At 48.9% G+C, this 19875-nt stretch overlaps 1 protein-coding gene across 1 annotated transcript; it reads left to right on the top strand.

The window, feature by feature from the left end:
* The first annotated feature begins 73 nt into the window (after positions 1-73).
* Positions 74-19683, top strand: ERLIN1 (ER lipid raft associated 1). Its single transcript, XM_037400843.1, is given in 13 exon segments — positions 74-121; positions 557-680; positions 1913-1994; positions 2533-2579; positions 8369-8430; positions 9332-9457; positions 10573-10646; positions 13400-13458; positions 14484-14575; positions 15129-15218; positions 15535-15614; positions 15807-15950; positions 15952-19683. Coding segments are annotated over 12 exon segments (1092 nt in total). The 5' UTR covers positions 74-121; positions 557-567; the 3' UTR covers positions 16075-19683.
* The last annotated feature ends 192 nt before the right edge of the window (positions 19684-19875 follow it).

The following is a 19875-nucleotide window of genomic DNA, read 5'->3' as shown; positions in this document are numbered from 1 at the left end:
GCCTGGCGCGCCGTGACGCCATCGGCGGGCGCCGCGCGGCGCGCGCAGCTGGGGGGCGGTGCGCGTGCGCGGCGGGGCGGGAGCGGGGCCTCGGCCGCACGTGGGCGCGCGGCGGCGGCAGGTGAGGGGCGCGCGGCGGCGGGCGGGGCCGGGCCGGGCCGGGCCGCGAACGAGAGCGGCGGCGGGACCCCGGGCCGCGGTCCCCGGGGCGGCGTGGGGAGTCCGGCCGCGGGCCGCCACCGCCCAGGCAGCGGCCTGAGGGGCGGGGCAGCCCCGGTGCAGCGCGTGTGCCCGCGCCCTCGCCTCCGGCGCCGGGGGTCGCGTCAGTCGGGGCTCGCCGCCGCGGTAATACCGTGCCGCGGTAACGCAGCCTGGCGTGGAGGCGGCGCCGCCCCGCTGCGGAGTCGGGTCCGCTGGGCGCCTCGGGGACGTTCCCTGACTCGGAGGCCGAGGGGCCGCGGCGGGGGGAGGGCGCGGAGACCTGGGTGCGGGTGGCGGGTGCCGGCGCCCCGTGACCCGGCGGGTGCCGCGGGCGATGACGGTCCGTGTCCCGCAGGTGATGCGAGGATGACCATGGCCCAGGCGGGAGCCGTAGTTGCAGCTGCCACGGGACTCCTCGTCTTCTTCCTGTACTCCTCCATCCACAGGGTCGAGGAGGGGCACCTGGCCGTGTACTACAGGTACTGTTCCCTGCCGGCGCCTTCACGGCTCCTGTGGCGTTCCCTGGGTTTCGCTCTAAGCTGGGCCCCATCCCTAGCCCCGGATTGCCTCGGGAGGTGACTGCTCTCCCGTGCTTCCCTCCGCGTTTTGCCCACAGGTGGGCACAGGCCCTGTTGTTTCTGCTCTCGCACCAGAAACGGCGTGGGCCTGGCCAGCCTGGCTCCGGGCAGAGCTGTTACACGCTTTGGTCTTTCTGAATGCTCAGCTACTCCTCCTCCCTCCCCTTCCTCCCTTTTTGTGGGGCACAGTTTAGATTTGGAAGCTTAGAGGACCAAAGCTCTTGGTCCGTCCACTCTTGTCGTGTTTGTCGATCTCTCCCTCTTACCTTGAGGGCTGTTACCTCTGTCCCAGGACTGGCAGTGCCTGCTTCGTTGTTGCTTTGAAATGAGTCTTCTCCTGGGCTCGGGGCTCAGAGCTGCGCTGAGTAGCGTCTGTAGAGCAACTCACTGTCAGTCCACAGCAGTGAGTAGTCACAGTCATTAAATACCTCTTGACTAAATTTTGCTTCAGATTTCAATAAAGGGATAGAGCAGTTCAACACCAGCCTTTCTGCGTTATTTTTCCCTTTCTGCTATATTTCTGTCCTGTCTTTTCTGTCCTTTGCACTCACCACCAGTTTCCTCTGTGCTGCTCTTTCCTTTAATTACAAGCGTGTTGAACAGCACGGGCCCTTGAAGGACGCTGCAGGAGACCTTACTGCATGCCAAGGATCAGTCGCTTAGAGCTGTCCTCTGTCTCCTGTCTTTTAACCCCCTGCCATTCCCCATAAGAGACTGCAGGTTTCCTTTGTGCTTTGCGTAAGGGACTGTGCCAAATGCCTTGTGGAAATTCAAGCTAGCAGTTTCACATCAACTGCTGGATTTTTTCCATGGTTACCAGTGAACTATTTAGAGAGGAAAATCTGTGGTCTTGAAGCTCTTTGCTAAATTCTTCCATCATTGCAACATTGCAGTATCTGCCTTCTCTAAGTGTTAATAATCAAATGATTGTTGAGTTGCAGCAGGCAAGTATAGTACTCAGTCAGCCCTTTTGTAGGGGAGTTGGTGGTAAATTTGGTGCAGATGAATAATGTAATGTGCGCTGCCATAGCTGTGACCCCTGGAAGTTTGAATGTACTTGCTTGCTCTCAAAGCCAGCACTTACTGTTTTCCAGTTGCTTGAGCCTTTTCCCCATGTCTCTCTCTTTCTGTAGGGGTGGTGCATTGTTAACTAGTCCGAGCGGACCAGGCTACCACATCATGCTCCCGTTCATTACCACGTTCAAATCCGTGCAGGTTAGTATCTTCTCATCTTGGAAGAGGCTGAGTGGAAGCAGATGTTGGTAGGGATATTGCTGGATGGGAGTGACTCAGGCAAGGCGTTTGCAGAGGGGCTCGGAAATGTGATAGTCAGAGTAGCAGCTCCTAGGAAGTCTTTGGTTCCCTCTGTCTTGGGTGCCAGGCCCAGCTGTGTGCTGAGACTTGTCCTTTTGGTGGAATCTCCGCAACATGCATGTGTGTCAGTAGGGACAGGAGATGTCTTGCTCTGGGAGGACAGTCTGTGTCTGTGGCCCTAGCTGTTTCCTAGGAGAGCTGCAGGTCTTAGTGCTGCAGGAGCTGAGAGCAGAGAAATGAGCACAGCTGCCTTTCGACCTTCCAAAAGGCAGTTGAAAAGAAGTCTGCTATCTGCCCATACCTGCAAAAGCCGGGAGGGAGGCAGAGGGCATGTTTTTGGCTCCGTGTTCCCTTGTAACGGTTGTGAGTCTTGGCACAGCATGATCTTCCTTGGAGAATGGGAGTTGTTTTGTGAGCACTGGTTGTCTTCTTATTTCAGACGACGTTGCAGACTGATGAAGTGAAAAATGTGCCTTGTGGGACAAGGTATGTTTTTCCTTTATATTTCTTCTGGTGATGCGTAGAGGCACTCTTATTGTGTAGTTTGCCGCTAGCCATTTACAGTGCTGTGACACAGAGGCTGAAAAGTAAAGACACATGGCCTAAAATAAGTCCCAAACGTAAGTGTATACGTTGTACTTAGAAATACAAGAGCAGGAGGTATGGGGAGGAGCACTCTTGCTTTTGCTGACATTGATGTTCAGAGGGTATTTGCATTTCTAGTGATGTTCTCTTGATTTTTCTTGGTTCCTTCCCTCCGTTACTCTGATAGTCCATTGCTTGTGCTTTGATCTGCCCTCTGCTTTGCGGTATTTCTGGTCTGAATCTCATGGCGAATAAAAGTGCTCAACCCAGCAGTGGGCAAAAGTAAATGGTGAATGGGAATCCTGATGGGAGATGGTTTATTTTGAAAACAACTCGAGAAAATCAGTCTTCTGGAATCATTTGAGCATTTTTGGAATTGACATTTCACTTGATGTAAAGAGAGAGTGAGAAAGAATAAAGAGTCCTATGCATGGGTGGCACCTCCCTGCTTCATAATTAAGCTGATTATTTTGTCAGCACAGATCTGTATAGTTTTAACAAGCAGAGTGGTAACAGGAGAGGGCTAACTCAGCTGGGTTGCAGATCCTGTTGTGTTGGTTCATTCACAAGATAAAGTGATGACCAAATTGTTTCTTCAGGATAAAAACAAAAGTGGTGATTCTTCTTGTATTCTAGCTTTAGGGTAATCAACAATATTTCTGTTTAAAAAAAATAATTCAGTATGACTTGAATGACGACACATAACGACCACGTTGAAATTAAAAGTTGAACATTAGTGGCAGCATTAATAAAGCAGAGTTAATTTTGATCGGGTTTAGCCCTTATTGAAATGAGTTCTTGGAATTATTCCTATAGTATCAGACATCACTTGAGCTTAAATATTAACATAAAGTTCTTGTGGGCCCTGGCTGGTTTTAGTTTTGGATCTCTAATCTCTTTCAGGAGTATCTGTAGATAATGCTAGTGTTCAGTGCTGCAGCCAGGGCTTTGGGGTCAGGTAAAGCTTTTAGATCAAGTGAAAAATAATTGCAGGAAGGAGGAGTAAGACTTATGTTCTATATCCATGTCTTTTAAATGGCACAGTTTTTGTGCCACAGCAGAGTTTTAGTGATGTGTTTAGTGGCAACTTTTAGCTCATAAATAGCGTAAATAGGAGTAATACTTTACATGCTGGACATTGTAAATCAGCATCACATCTCTGGGCCAGGAATGGTGTCCTGCTGTCCTGCAGGCCTTCTCAACAGACCAAGAAAAGCTTTCTGCGGAAGCTTAACCATGTTAGATGTGCTAACATAGTCAAAATTTAACTGTGCTGCTTTGACCCTGCTTGAGCAGAGAGGTTGAACAAGATGACCTCCAGAAGTCCCTGCCAGCCTCAACTATTCTGTGCGTCTGTGATTTCGGAGCTAAATATTCTGATTAATTCTGTACTTTTAGTTCATTAAATTCCTGTTACATTTCAGCATTGCAGGATTCAGTTGTGCAATACAGGTGGTTGTGAAGTTACAGGTAATAAACATGCTTTAAAACACCAGACAGCTGGTGAAGCAGTTCTTGGTTAATAATTGAGTACACTTCAGACCAAAGGTCCCAGTAGCCCTTTCCGTTTTTAAGGTGTTGACTGCAGGAGCCTTGAAATTTGGTACATTTGGAATCAAAGTCTGTAGCTGCTCCATGCCAAAGCTTTGAATCCACATTTCCCTAATAAAACATTAGCTTTTAAATAACAAATGAATCAACTGAAATTTCACTATCCCAGTTCAGAGTTCATTACAATAGGTCCTAAAGAGTTTAAATTTCCTTAATTGGTTATTAAACTATCGGATTTTAAAGGCTGGGTTTCTCTTCCACCATATTCATATTCCTGTTCCCTGTATCCTCATCCACATTACGAAGCTTCTGAAGGTTGTGTGGGTGTCCTATCCCCAATTTCTGCCTTACCTGTCCCATTTATAATTGACAGTGTTAAGTGAATACATTAAATGCAGATTTTAAAATACTTTGGGACCAGATGACTGATTTTCATAAAACAGCTGTCACCTCAAAGACGAAAACCATTTCATTACAACAGGTGGAATATGTATCTGCTCAGGGCTGTGGATTGTCTCTGGTGTCCGAGGTACCTGGCTTTCCCCAACAACAAAATGTGCACACAGTTCCTCAGAAAGTTCAGCAGTTTCCTCATGGCAGGTCTGCTGATCTCTAAAAAGTGATGGAAAATCAGTCTGATAAACTAGTTTTAGAATCGCAAAGTATTCCAAAGGACTGACTTGAAGAATTAATTGAGAATGAATATACTCACAGGTATGTTAATTGTGGAATGCTATAAATAGGTTGAAAATAGTGTTGTGCAGATAATGCATGAGATAATTATGTAAGTGGCATTTTTCTTTCAAACTTAGCTGGAAGGAATTTTGCTAAATATCGTGCAGGTTTTTACAATGCCAAGAAACAGTAAATAGCCAGGATGCCAAGCAATAGTACTGATCAAGCTTTAGATGTTTATTTGCAAAGGTGCGAGAATCGTCTTGTGCTTCTGCTGCAGATGGTTGGCAGGAATGGAAACAGAGCACTGGAGGAATGCTGTTCTCGGACAGATACCTGTTTGTTAGCCAGTTATGTGGAAAAACGTCATGAATATTGCAACTGGATATATTGCATTAATCCCTGTATCTCTGTAGACTAGATCTGACCTTTAAGCCAAATTTTTACATGCTCTGATTGCCTAACCTGGTCTGGTCTTGTTTGTGCTCAGCTCTAGCAATGTGTTAAACCTTTGCCTTTTTTCATGGCCCCTTTTTTATGGCAACATTCTTCATTTTTTCCCCTTGTCTTCTGTCCTGGCCTAAGCTAAAATCCTGAAATGTGTGAAGCTTTTAAAGGTCTACTGAAATGCCTGCTAGTGTATGTTAGTCTCCTGTAGCGTTCCCCGTACACTTTCACTGTGTCCTGTAAAGTTAGGCAGCATTGCTTCCTAATCGTGCTTAAACTTCTCCCAGGTACACATAGTCACCGTGTTATCCTCCTCTCAGACTTCCTATGGATTTCTTCTTGTTCCTCTCTCCCCAATCAAAGAGACTGCTCAACTCAGTGCGGCTCTGTCTGACCGGCACCATGAGCAGCTCTGCAGCGAGCACCTTCGTGGGTGTGAGTAGCCCTCACAGAGGCTGCAGACACCAGTGTTACAAAGGCTGTGGCAACTGCGGTGGTGTGTTGCACTGGATCTGCATCTGACAAGAAGCAGGCTCTGGCAAACAAGGATTTTTTGAGAACGGTAGTGATTTCTTGAAGTGGAAAGAGCATTGTCTGAGCCAGCATTTAAGCTGTAGATGCCAAAGGGCAGGGAAGACAGCTGTGGATGATGAGAGGATTTGTACAGTTGCAGGTCAACCAGGTATGTTAATCGGTCCGAATCAGTGCATGGTGCTCTGCCAGAGCAGGCGTCCCAAAACTGCCCAGGCTGCTGTCTCCTGCACCCCAGGAATTACTAACATCTTCTGGACCAGGCTGTTTGAGAGGAGGTTTGTCTGAGGTGCTCACTTTAACATCAGTGTTACAGTTCAGTTTGGCTCCTGTGTTTACAGTGGCATGGTCAAGAGCTATCCCCACTGCACAATATGAAGAGATGATGGGTCCAGCAGCTGGGTGGATGGTTGGAAAACACAGTGGAAGTTCTTTGTAGGCTTCGTTTAACGTTAAGCCCTCAGTGGGGAAATAGGTGGCCAGCATGTTTGGGCTCTTGAGTACCTGTTTCCTCTAAGTCATTGTCTGACCAGCAGCAGGACTGATAGAATTCATTTGTGCCCCGTGCTGATTGAGGTCCTTGGCAGGGTTGCTGTAGGCAGTGTTGGTTGAGTCAGGCAGCAAGCAGTCCTCTCTGGTCTGAGGTGCCAGCCTTTCTTGTGCATGAGGTGGTAAGGGGCTGTGAATGAGTCCTGCATAGGAGGCAGATTGTCTCAGGTGCTCTCTTTGTCCTTTTAAGATCCTTGTAAAATTTAAGTGTGAAGGACCCCAGCATAAAGATGTGCAGTGGAGGAGATTCTGGTGGAAGAAGCCCACGCACTCTGCTTTGGTTCCTCACCGGGATATCTAGAGATACCCCAAGATGGTAGCTGGGTTTCCCTGCCCTGCTGGAGATGTCATAAGGTGACTAGAACAAATCAGGAGGATGAGAGCTGGTTCAGAAGATCTTGAGGAATGCTGTTGGACATTATTTCCAATAATAGCCATTTGATTTGATGTGGTGGGGCAGAGCGCAGAACAGATGAGACGGAGAAAAACACATAACCCCGCACCATTATAACTGCTTGTGCAGCCTGACATACCTATAAAGGATCCATAAGCCTGTCTTCTTTAAAAATAACAGTAATGGTTCTTGAGAGAGGGCCGGCAAGAATGACCATGACCTAAAGAGAAATCTGGAGTGGAAAAGAGATGAATACTCTTAATAGTAGTATCTCACTGGGAAATAAGTCTCTCTTTAAACCACCACTATCTTTTCTGCTGGCTTCTCCCTTCCAGCAGACAAGTTCAGTCCGTCACCAACTTTTTTAGCTCATAGCTTGCCATGAAGCAGGTAGATTTGCAGAGTGAACATAGACTGTGCCTGGGAGAGCTTTTTTAAAGAGCACAGACACAGGCAAGTTCAGGTGATTTTTCTGCAGGCTTAGCTTTCATCTGCCTGAGATTAAGATCTGCAAAGTAAGAAACTGGGTTTGTCATGGGGGATACATTTGGAGTTCAAACATCACAGACACCAAGTTTGGAAATGTGGGAGGTCCACTTGTGGAGATTAGCTGTCTCTATAAACAGTTTCTACTAAAGCTTCTGGCTTGTGATTTGCTTTTGCCCCGAGAACAAAATTGCAAGAGTATCGTGCTTTATAAATAAACACTCTTGAGAGATTTAAGAGCTGTTGAAAATTAAGGCTTTTTTCTTCACTGTAGTTTGTGGTTTTCTCTGGTGTCACAGGTACCTAGGGGTGGGCATGACCTGCTGAAAGCCACTTCAGTAAGAGCACAGGCTGGGATCAAGCCCTGCCTCTGATTCCCTCTTGTTTTTCTCTGCTAGTCCAGCAGTGCATGATTCCTTGGGGGTGAGATGTATGGAGCTTCTTGACAGTGCACATGCCTGGGCGTGTGTGCACAGTTGCAGTGTTACCGGCGAGCTGTTTGCGACATGACATTGAAGCAGGGAATGTAAACTAAAGTCTGTTACATGCTTTGTGTCTTCCTTTCTGACAGGGTTCTTGTCAAGTTCCTGCTGGAGCTGGTAAATGTGTGGATGTAAACTAAGGGCTTTTCTATTTATTTACTGCCTAGAAGAGCTGTGGTGCATCTGCAGTTTGTGTCTGCTCTGCTGCTTGCAGATGTCATCTGTTGTCCTTGTTGCCTTCCCTTCTTTATGGTGGACTCCCCCTTTCTGATAGTTGCAGCTACATTCCTGGTCAAAAAACTTCTTCTTTTGCTGGCTAGGTAGAATACAAAGTGAAGTGAAAGTGCTTTGCAGACTTGCTGGAGCATGCTTTTGATTTATGGAGAGAGAAAGAGAGACCAGTCTGTACAAAGCTGGGATTTGCTGCCATCTAATTGCAAAATGTTCAAGTTAGAATTATTCTGGGAAAGTTTCGTAGCATTTAGTAAAAGAGGGATAAAGAAGACTTTGCTTTAAATATGGACCACTGTTAACAGTTGCAGTAACAATTCCTGAATTCTCTTTTTCACTTACAGTGGCGGTGTTATGATCTACATTGATCGAATAGAAGTTGTGAATAAATTGGCACCGTATGCAGGTATTTCCTGTCCTGTTTCAACAAGCAGTACTGTGATAGTCTTCACTCATCCTGTAGCAGCTCTGTCTTCGTTTGCAAGACTTCCATTTTCTGTGTCTTGTTATTCCTATGTTTCCCAGTACTTAACACTGAGTTTCATGCATGTGTCTGCAAGCTTTTTGAAAAGCCACAGATTTGCAAAGATTAAGATAAATTCTAGGATTGCTTCTGCCCTGTACGCTTAGAAATGTGATAGGTGCTCGATCCTATTGCTTGCTGCTGAAGGGGAGACCACCTGTGTAACTAAACATACAGGACAGAGCCCCCAGGTGCTTGCCAGCTCAGTTCCTGGGAAAATTATAAAAGCAGAGCCTGTGTAGGAGCCTCTTACCTTCTTACTTCACCAGATTATTTCACCCATACAGCTTTTTTTTTCAGCAGCATAGCTTAATGCAAAACGCTAGTGTTACTGAGGCATTGAAGAGTGAATTCATGTCATAGTTTTGGGAATGATACTTGTTTTCACTTTAGAATAGTATCTGTTCCTATGCATGCAAGTCCTGGACAGGCTTTACTGTTTCATTTCTTTATGCAGATCATAAAACAGGACTGTGCAGTGTATCTTGTAGTTACTCTGCTCTTTGAAGTCATATGTTCCCAGCAGCATTGGTGGAGGGATCTCTGCAGGTGTCTTCTCTGACCTTCCTCCCACTCACAGCAAGCTTCTGGCTAACAGCTGGGCAGAGCAGCTGTGGCTTTGTCCAGCCAAGTCCTGAAAATTCCCAAGGATGGAGATTTCCCGCCCACCTGTCCCAGTGCTGCACTACTTTCCTAATGCTGTGAGCTGTTGTTTTGTGGTTGTGGCATTGCAGAAAGCAATACATGTCGGTGGTGACCTGTGATAATTTGCTTACTTCCTCAGTGTACGATATTGTGAGAAACTACACTGCAGACTACGATAAGACCTTGATCTTCAATAAAATTCATCATGAGCTGAATCAGTTCTGCAGTGCCCATACCCTGCAGGAAGTATACATTGAGCTTTTTGGTAAGTGGATGGCAGCTGGATGCACCCGCCAAAGGCTGTGTAATCTCCCTGTGCTGTAGAATATGTTACAGCAGACTCCTGTGAGCAAACAGCCGCTGGGCTGGAGTTGCAGTCTAGAATCCACCTCCCTATATATCCATGTGCCACTTCCCGTGTAACTTTAATGATTCAGATTTCTTTGCCTTTCCACATCTGCATGTGGGAATTTGATTTCAGTCCTTTTCCATTTAGGACTGAGTTCTGGATGCACAGAGTAGCCACTGTGCTCTTGTGCGAGCAGTTGTGCCCATTGCCTTCACTATGATGATGGTTTTGTCTTGTCTACTTCTACTTTTAGGCCCCTGTTCTGTCATTCAATTGACATTTTTATTTTAAAAGCTTCCTTCTGGCTGTTCTTAGCAAGTGAGACCGGAAGGGATGTGCTCTCAGTTCATTGCAGTGCTCTAGTGTTTTCACAAGGGAATAGCAGTGGTTCAGGAACGAGCAAATCTGCTTGGATCCTACCTGTAGCAGCAAAGACATAACAGCATCCTGTTCCTTCTTGAGTGGCAGAGCAGGAAGGTAAAAGGTTGTCAGAGACTGTACATCTTTGAATGTTGTACTCAAACTTGCCAAATACCTGTGGTCGGGAGTTTCCTGGTAGTACCTGCAGCTTAATCTGTTCGTAACTGGCCATTTCTGTGGAAAGATCTTCCTGGAGCTTGGAAGTGGCAAAATGCATTTTTTCAGTAGCAGGTACTGGATCCTGCAGGTCACTAGAGGCTTAAGGCAGAGTTTGCTGCTGTCAGCAGGGCTGGTGTGAAGGGAAGGGACTGCCACCACAGGCCCTGGGTGCTTTCTCTTGCTGAGACGCTGAAAGCGTTTGCCCTTAGCTCAGATACCATGAGTTCATCAATAGCTGAAACTTTCTAGAGACACTAGTGTGTGGCTCTCCTTTCAGGAACATTTTCCAGGCGGTATAGGAAGGGAAACAAGGTACTGAATGATCTCAAAAAGCATCTTTATCTTACACCATAGAGACACCTGCTTTTCAAGGCCAGCTGACACTCTGCCACATAAGCTGTTGGAGAAAAGACGATAAGCTAAGCAGTCTCTCTCTTGTCCTCCAAACACAGATCAGATAGATGAGAATCTGAAGTTGGCCCTGCAGAAGGACCTCAATGTCATGGCACCAGGTCTCACTATCCAGGTAGGTTCATTCTCTAACAAAAATTATTCTTTTTTTTCCACCTCTAATTTGCTTACCTTTCACCAGATTGATGAGGTTTTCTTGCTTCCATTTTCCACATAATGTGAAATAGTTGAACCTTGAGTTGAGGTTTGTCAGGTGAAGACTGTCCAAATGACAGTGACTGGATGAACAAGTTGCTCCTGACTGAGCTGGAAAGCAAAAAGGAAACTCACAAAAGGTGGAGTAGGGATCAGTGAGCTGGGAGTGCAGGGGCAGAGTTAAGAAAACCAAAGCTCAGCTACGCATGGACCTAATGATGGCTGTGTAGGGCAATACACAGGGCTTCTGAGGTGCATCCACAGCAAGAGGAAGGCCAAGGAAGCTGTGGAGCAGGGTCACATAGTGACCAAGGATGTGGAAAAGACTGAAGTACTCAACACCTTTGACTTCTTTCTGCCAAGATCTGCCCTTGGGCCTCCCTGTTCCTTACCCTAGCAGCAGAGTCTGCAGAAGTAAAGCATTACCCACAGTAGAGGACAACTGAGCAGATCCACACAGAAGTCTGAAACCAGGTGGGGTGCATCCCAGGGTGCTGAGTTGCTGGCCCATACCATTGTGAAGCCACTTTGAAAGATGACAGTGGTCAAGGGAGGTCCCTAATAACTGGAAATAGGCACATGTCACCCCCAAATTTGAGGAGGGTCAACAGGAGGGAAGAAGTCCCGTACCGTCAACCTGTTCCCATTCTCTGCAGTGTTTACATCGCCATTTCAGTGGCTTTCAGCTGCACTCTCCACTTTCTTGGTAGCACTTTTATGGGGTTCCCCACGCTGGGTGCAGTATCCAGATGCAGCCTCCTTGGTGCCAAGTAGAGGAGCATAAAAAATGCCTTCAGCCTGCTGCTGAGCTTTTGCCAGTGCAGCTCAGGGTGGAGCTGGATTTCATGGCCACAGGGAAAAGATGCTGCCATATAGTCAGCTTGTGTTTTGATTCCTTCATGCTCTTTTTTGCAAAGCTGTTGCACAGCAAATTAGTCCCAGTGTGTCCCAATGTTAACATTTGATTGTTAACAATATCGACAGTGCACAGTAGCGTTTCCATCTACTAGATTTAAGTAGGTGATTGAGCCATTAAATAGATTGAGCCATTGGCTTGAACAAGATGAAGCTAATGAAGATTTTCAGACCTGGCAGCTTTCCTGATTACAGAGGAATCTTTGCAGTGTTGGAGAAATGGCACTTCTCAAAACTAATCTTTGTTTTGGTGCGGGGGGTATTATGGAGGTAGAAAGAATATCCTCCTGTGCGCTCTGCAGTGGCTGGTGAGGTGAGCTTTCTTATGCAGTACCTTTCTAGGGACTTGGAGAGGCCTAGCTCCTAGTGGCAGCTTAGAAAATCCTTTCACTGAAGGATATTCTGGTCTAACATCCCAGTGCTGAGTTGAGGTTCAGCCTGGAGAAGAGGAGGCTCCAAGGGACACCTTATTGCAGCCTTCCAGTATATAAAGAGGGTTTATAAAAAAGGTGGAGAAAGACTTTTTAGCAAGGCCTGTAGTGAGAGGACAGGGGACAGTGGTTTTAAACTGGAAGAGGGTAGGTTTAGATTGGATAAAGAGAGAAATGTTTTACAATAAGGGTGGTGAGGCACTGGCACAGGTTGCCCAGAGAAGTCGTGGATGCCCCATCCCTGGCAGTGTTAAAGGCCAGACTGGACAGGGCTTTGAGCTACCTGCCCATAGCAGGAGGTTTTTGGACTGGATGATCTTGGAAGGTCCCTTCCAACCCAAATGAGTGTCTTGCTTTAATGATAGGTTGGCTCCTTCTGCCCAGGCATGGTGTTTGCAAGGACCGGGGTGCCTGTCACATTGAAACAACTTTTCTGTGTGTACAAAGACTTGCTTAGATGTTTCCATACCCCATTCGCCTCTGTGGAAGCCCCTCAGTTCTTTGCAGACTTACTGACCCCAGAGAGAAGCAGCAGGTTTGGCACTAGATCTACAGGGAAGGTGGAGCAGGAGGGTTGTGGACTGTCAATCTGCATCTCCCAAAGCTCAGTAATGAGCCACACAGCATGCCAGTTGAACAGCAGTAGCTCCTGGTCCTGCTCCTGGAGGTGTTGCCCCTCATATTTCAGAGAGAGTCCTCCACAGAGCAGCTTAGCAGTTGTCTCTGGCATGTACCAGTGTTGTGTCAGTATCGCCATGCACGTAACTCTTGGTGATCCACAGTTGCCAACAAGAGCAGCCACCCATGCCCTGCTGCTCTCCCCTGTCTTCACCACTATGTCTTTCATTGCATGTCACTTTTGCAAGCTTTTCCCCTGGGAAATCCGCTCCTGAGCTTGTAGCCTGTCTCTGTTTTGCAAGTCTTACTCCTGCAATTTGATTTCATTGCGTTTGTGAGCCCCTTTGTCGAGCAGTACTTTGGGAAGTGTTGTCTGGTGATGTTCAAAGAGTCTTTGCAATGGAGAACTAAGCTGCTTCTAACCAAGGTGGTGGACCTCTTTAGCCAGTTTACTGCACGGGCCTTAGTTGATCACTTAGGTGCCATAAAAGGTACAAAGATGGGAAATACAAATGTAAGGCACCTCTGTGAGAGCAGCTGTGCTCAGCTGTGTTGTACAAGAGGATTGTGAACCTTTATGTGTGGTCTTGGATCAATGTGGAGATGTCTAGAGTAGTACAGCCTGGTTTTGCAAAGACATTTCTTAGTTACACAGCTTGCATCAAAATGTTTAAATTAAAGTGCACTCACTTTTTTTTTTTATCCATAGGCCGTGCGTGTTACAAAACCCAAAATCCCAGAAGCCATTCGAAGAAATTTTGAGCTAATGTGAGTAGCTGTACATGAAATCGTATGAATTGGTTTTGAGCATCCAGAACAGGCATAATGCTATTAGAAAGCTCTTAACCTGATGCTTGGAAGGTGAAAGGTGAGCTCTAGTCAGCGTGTGCTTGGCTAGGTGCATTTGTGCATTCTGTTTATCCATTTCCATAGCTCTTTCACCCTGAAGCTGTTCAGCCCTTCACAAAGACAGCTGCTCAGTCCATATCAAGGCTGTGTTCTTACTCCCTAATGTAGAGAGGACACTGGTGTGCTATAGAGGACCTGTTAGAAGACTCAGGAACTCAATTCAGGGCTCAGGGGTCTTGATGTCTCATCCATAAGCTCCTCTCTGGCAGACTTGCAGAATTGTATGTCTGTTGTGTACCCATGGAGATCTCCTGTTCAAGCCCTTTCCCAAAACAGGGCCAGTGCCACAGCTGCAGTAGGTCACTGGGGGATGTGTCCAGCCAAGTCGGGGCATCCCTGGGGATGGGGATCCACAACTGCTCAGGCTCCATCCTAGGGTCACCCCACTTGCACGAGAACAGGCTGTTTCCTTCGGCCCAGCTGGGTTTTCCCATGCCGTAGCTGGTGCTGGTGCCTCTGGGGCTCTCGCTGTGTCCCTCTGAGCAGGGTCTGACCCTGGTGTCTCCAGTACCCGTTTGGGCAGGCGGAGATGCTGTTGGATCCCCGTTTGCCTCCTCGTCTCCAGCTGAGTAAGCCCAGCTCCCTCAGCCTCTTGGCACACCCTGGCCTGCGCTGGACTCACTCGACATCCCAAGGGCCTCAAACTGTATATAGCATCCAGGGGTGGCCTCGCCGGTGCCAAAGAGAGAGGGGGAATAACCCCTTCCTTTAACTCGCTGGCTACGCATGTGCTCATAGAGCTGCAAACAGAACTAGTCCTCATGGCTATGAGGACATGGTGCTGGCAACTGATCGGCTTCTTGTGCCTCTAGCGTTTCATGCCTCGGTTTGCAGAGCTGCTCCCCGGCTCCATTTCCCTGTGATAAACGTTTCTCACCCTGCAGGGAGGCTGAGAAGACTAAGCTGCTGATTGCAGCCCAGAAGCAGAAAGTGGTAGAGAAGGAGGCAGAGACAGACCGGAAGAAAGCACTCATTGGTATGTCACCAGCTGGGAGTGCTAGCAGATGGGGGGCCAGACTGACTTTCTATTCCTACATTCCCTAATAAGCTGGGGTAGGATGTTGTCTTCCATTGCTGACAGCTCCCTGAAGGAGGCAGGGCCAGGCTGCACCGACAGTCACTTAGAAAGTGTGAGTGTTTGTGCGGCAGTGTCTATGTCCCGCCTCCCTCCCCGCAGCAGTGAACACCTCTGTCCTTCAGCGGGGCTCCTGCTGCGGCAGGCCAAGAGGTAACAGCCCTGCTAGAAAAACTGCCTGGGCTTGAAGTTAGATGTCCCTGTGCCCGGGGGACTTAACACTTGTAAAAGGGATGTCATCCAGTGCAACTCTAAAAACATCAGCACTGTGTTTTCTTTCTGTAACTGTATCACTTAGAGTACAAACTGGCACTGTAGGGTCCAAGCAGAAAGGGGTAGGCAGCAGAGAGCAAACTACTTGTGTGGCAGATTCTGCAACCAGATGCTGGGGTCAGGGTGCTGATGCTCAAGCCCTGAGAAGTGAGTATCTGAGCTGAGTCTGTTGTGATTGCAGAGGCAGAGAAGGCTGCTCAGGTGGCCAGGATTCACTATCAACAGAAGATTATGGAGAAGGAAACAGAGAAGCGAATTTCTGAGATTGAAGGTAACCGTGCTGCTGGGGTCATCTTCTAGCTAAGGGTGGTGGCAGACAGAAGAACCTCAGGACTGGGCTCATAGGCATTGCTGTCCTGCAAAAACAATAAAAGGTGCAGTAGCACAAGGTTATGCACTGGGGTCATTTCTCCCCTTTGTAGGTACCTCTCCGGGAAGCCAGCAGTGCAGGTACACAGCCAGCCGGGCTGTGCCATGGGCACACCTGGGACAGCTCAGCTTTTCCCCAGGGGACGAAGGCTCAGGTGCTAGTGACTGTTCACTTGCTAATGCTTCTTTTCCTGTCTGTCCTCTGTTGCTGTGTTAAGATGCTGCGTTCCTAGCAAGAGAGAAAGCAAAAGCTGATGCGGAGTACTATACTGCTCAGAAGCTGGCTGATTCCAACAAGGTGAGCACTTGAGAGCTGGTCAGAAGAAGACTTGCTCACACTTTTCCTCTGCACAGGAGATTAGGATCAGGTGGGCAGCACTGGAAAAACACATAACAGTCCACAACCCAGGAAGCAGCTGCCTGAGATGAAATCTGATGACGTGGTGCCCAGAAAGTTGTCTCTTACAGTCTCTGGTTTCTCTTTTTGTAGCTGAAACTTACTCCTGAGTATCTGGAACTAATGAAATATCAAGCAATAGCTGCGAACAGCAAGCTGTATTTTGGTGACCGCATCCCCAACGTGTTTCTGGATTCCTGTGCCTTCCAACAAGCCAATGTGAGGACTGCCCAAGAAACCAGCCTTCCTTCACAGGAGGCCCCAGAGACCTCTGGAGAAAGCCACCTCAGAGCAAAGGAAAGCACTGGCTGACAGAGATAGAAAGCCAGCCGGTACAGCTCAACAGCTAGCCCAGCTGTGAATGGGGATGGTGCCCTGTGCTGGTGGGGCGGATGCAGCGCGTGTTGGACACCTTGTATATAGGTGGCAGTTGGGTTGATTTTCTTCTAGCAACACATTGCAAGTGCTCTGCCTCTTCCATTTCTTCCCCTATTAAACTGGTGCTTCCAAATGAGGGATAATCCTGTACTAACATACCTATACTGGAATATTAAAAGACAGACACCAGGAAAGCCTTCCGCAGCAGGTGCAGTTATTTAGCAAGCATTACTCTGGAGCTAGGAGATGTAGCTTTGAGTGCTATGTTGCCGCACACTGGCCATTCCCCAGTGCTCCTCACTAAGGCTGAGCAAGGAGGTTTCCTTCGTCCTGCCGATGAAGCTTTGCTTTGTGGACTCTGAAACGTGTTTCTACCAACACTATCTTAACTCTCCTCAAGGACTCCAGTGGAGTGGGCTCTCCTTGTCAAGCAGAGGCTGTGTGTTCCTCCTCAGGGCAAGGCCTGGCAAGGAGTGGTTTGGTTTGGAATACGTTATTTGAATAGGATCTGCATAGCCATTATCTTCTTTCCTGTAGGCAGTGGCACTAGATAACAACCTGGAGCAAGCAATTTCTAATGGGCTTTTATAACTCCCCCTCTCCAAGCAAAAGCTAGCTGCCTGTGACTGACTGTAGTATGTTTCAGCTGGGTGGCTGGATCTCGCCTTGCATCCTAAACTAGATTTCAGAGTGCGTGGAGCACCTCCGAGCAGACAGTTGGGAACAGAGCTGGGAAATCTTTGCTCAGACCCCAGCCTCCCTGTAGGTCTTTTCACCAGGGAAAGGGGGCTGAAATTCCACTGCTCTGCCTTGCTGGCAAAGTGAAGGGGAAGAGAAGAGTGAAGGGACCCCGCTCTGTGGCAGATGAGATGTTTGACAACTCGGCTGCGAAGCAGGTGAAGCATTGATGCTCCCCTGTGCAAAATCCACTGCCCCAAGAAGGAGTGGGACCTTGTCTCGTGTCCTTGAACAGCCATGGCGGGGAATCTGTTGCTGGTCCTCTCATCAGTGGCCAGGCTTTGCTGCGTTGCGGGGCTCTTAACTCACAAATGGTGCTGGCAGGATGATCTGCTCTTCTGGTTTGCGTTGTAATATATCCAACCCCTGCTCCCTGTGTGCTGCTGCAGGGTGAGAAGTAGACATGCTCAGGGGGTAGGGGAAATCTGGTACGACCTGCTTTCCTCTTTTCCTCTGTCCTCACCTTTGCCAGTAAGGACGTGATTGTTTCTAGGACCTGTTTCTCTTTGAGTTCTGTGATGATCCCAGATGATGGCTGGGGAAGCAACTGGCAAGTTGCTTGAGCTGGAATGCCATTCCCCAGCTGGTAGCACTCTCTGCCTCTGAACCCACCGTATTTTCAGAGACTGCCTCTCCTCCACCAGCCTGGGATATCTGTACATCCGTCCTGCTTTCCTGTCCCCTTGGGTGCAGCCGCGTGCAGTGCCTGGCCCTGGCGCGGTTCACTGGGCAGGCTGGCTGGTGGTGACGCTCTGGGCGCTCAGCTAGTTGGTGCTGGTGTTGAGATCTGTTGCTGGCACCATCTGCCGTGTTATGGCAAGGGGAGGAACATGCTTAGCTTTTGCCTTGGTGAAACGTTCAACCCAAAACAAATGGCCTGTGCTTCACCTCTGCTAATGATTTCCCCCGACGAGTTGTGTGGGCTTCAGGCTTTCCAGTGCTGCTTTCCTGTCCTGTGAGGCTTGACATGGAGGATGGCGGTGTCTCTCCTCAAGGAAGTTTGGTAACGTACGGTGCCTTACGCTGTCTCAGCTCTTGCCCTGACTGCCGCCTCCATCTCTGGGGCAGAGCAGGGGTGCGCTGACCCTGCCTCTCCTGCTGCTGCTGCTGGCCAGCTGGGGTGATACATGAGTGGAGGACTTTGCAGCAGTTTCAGGTGGTCTTTCTTTCCTCCGTCTGTCTGCAAACTCCTAAGGCCCAGTTGGTGCTCTGCTCCAGGATACCAGCTCCTCTTCAAACCCAGCCGTGGCAGGAGGCAGGGACCAGGACCCTGCCCCAGTGAGAGGCTAGCTGAAGGTGCTGAGCACCAATGCTAGCTTCAGGGTAGGTCATGCATGAGTGTTCTTCCTTGTGCTCTGAGGATGAGAGGAAGGGAACTGCTGTTGCCAGGAGGAGAGGTTTCTTGCTTTTGCTGTATATGCTTGGTGCACAGGGGATGTGGCACAGCCATGTGCCTGGCAGAGCCCATCCTGGGGAGTACTAAGCTGAGCTTTTGCATGGGGAAACTTGTGTCATCACTTGCTAGAGGCTTGGGCAAACGGTGCCCTTCTGGCAAAGGGCAGCCTTCAAAGGATGCTGGTGGGCAGAGGAGCAGGAAGGATGTCTGCATGTTGTGCTGGAAGGCAGCTCAGCCATCAGGCAAGGCAGAGCTGAAACATGCGGCTGATGTAGTAGGAGAGGAGCAGGCAAGCACAGCATTAGCCCCATTAGACCCTGCAGTACCCTTCCAAGGGGAAGGGTGCCGGGGCAGGGAGGGGATGGCAGTGTATTTCATAGCTGTGGTGTTTGAAATGTCTCCTGGAAGTACTGTTTGACTTGCAAGGTCCCCCTTCTCCTGTGGGAAGGGCTTTGAGCCAGTGGAGTCGCATCTCTTTGGCTTTCCATCTGTTTGGTGTTGCCAGCTTGCAGCAGGCACCTTGCGGCAGAAACACGGCCTCTTCTCACCCAGCAGCAGCGACTTTGGTTGAATTTGGAGACAAAGGCAGGCTTTATAGAACAGAAGCACTCCTGGAGGGGATGTAGACTTGTCTCCTTGTGGCACTCACTGGGGTTGGGTACTACCCAATGCTGGCATCAAAGGCTGGTTTGATGGCTGGAAGTGGGTAGGTTGGCTACCCATGCTGGCTACCCATGCTACCAAATGCTGGCTGGACAGGGTAGGTTCTGCCAGCCTGCAGATGTGAAGAAGCAAGGGCACAAGGGGAACCACTAGAAGCAATAACCAGGCAGCTCACAGCTTTCCTGCAGCGATCACAGTGAGATCCCCGTGCAGGGAGCAGGAAGGCCTTCCAGGCCGGTAAAGGAAGGGCTGCTTCCGTGTGGACCTGAACCTTGCTGGGCCTCCTTGTGGCCACCCAGGTGGGTGCATGGCTTTGCCATTGGTGGCAGTCATTCTGGCTAAGTATCATCCTGCTGTGGCTGGGTATGCATCAGCCACCCTACACGTGTGGTCTGAGGGACACTGGGGGATGCTCCTGCAGTCTGAAGTCCTGCAGCAACACGTGTGTGATGCTCAGTGCCTTCTGCAAAAGCCTCTATCCCTCTCTGCTTCCGCAGCCACCTCTTCAGAAGCCTGAGTAGGTATGCAAGAGGAGGGAATCACCACAGCTCTGACACCCTTGTCTGGGCTTTGCTTCTCTGAGCTGGGAGCTGCAGAGCAGGAACATAGTTGCAACCAGGAACATGGGACGGAACTGGTTTTTCTCTGTTCAAAAGGCCTGTGTGGTCCCATGACTAAAGGGGTCTGCCACTGGATCTGCACCTTCTTTAAAGAAACATGATGCATTTGTTCAAGTTTACATGCACAGTGTTAAGTTCTTTTGATAAAGCAGAATAAAATTATTTTGTTACCATTGCCTTGGTGGTTTTGTGTGTCCTAGGGCCACTGTCACTGTAGGTGTGACATGTCCTTAGGTCCCCACCTCAGCCGCCTTGCTCGCAAGCTACCCGTGCAGGAGCATTTCCCAAGCAGGCAGTGCTGCTGGGTGGGAGCAGTGTCCTTAGGGACTGATGTTGCCTGCAAGCATGGATTTTTGTTTTGGACCAA

Source organism: Falco rusticolus, chromosome 9 (assembly GCF_015220075.1).
Source record: "Falco rusticolus isolate bFalRus1 chromosome 9, bFalRus1.pri, whole genome shotgun sequence".
NCBI classification, from domain to species: Eukaryota; Metazoa; Chordata; class Aves; order Falconiformes; family Falconidae; genus Falco; species Falco rusticolus.
Note: the sequence above shows the minus strand (reverse complement) of the source record. Positions and strands in the feature narration are given on the sequence as shown.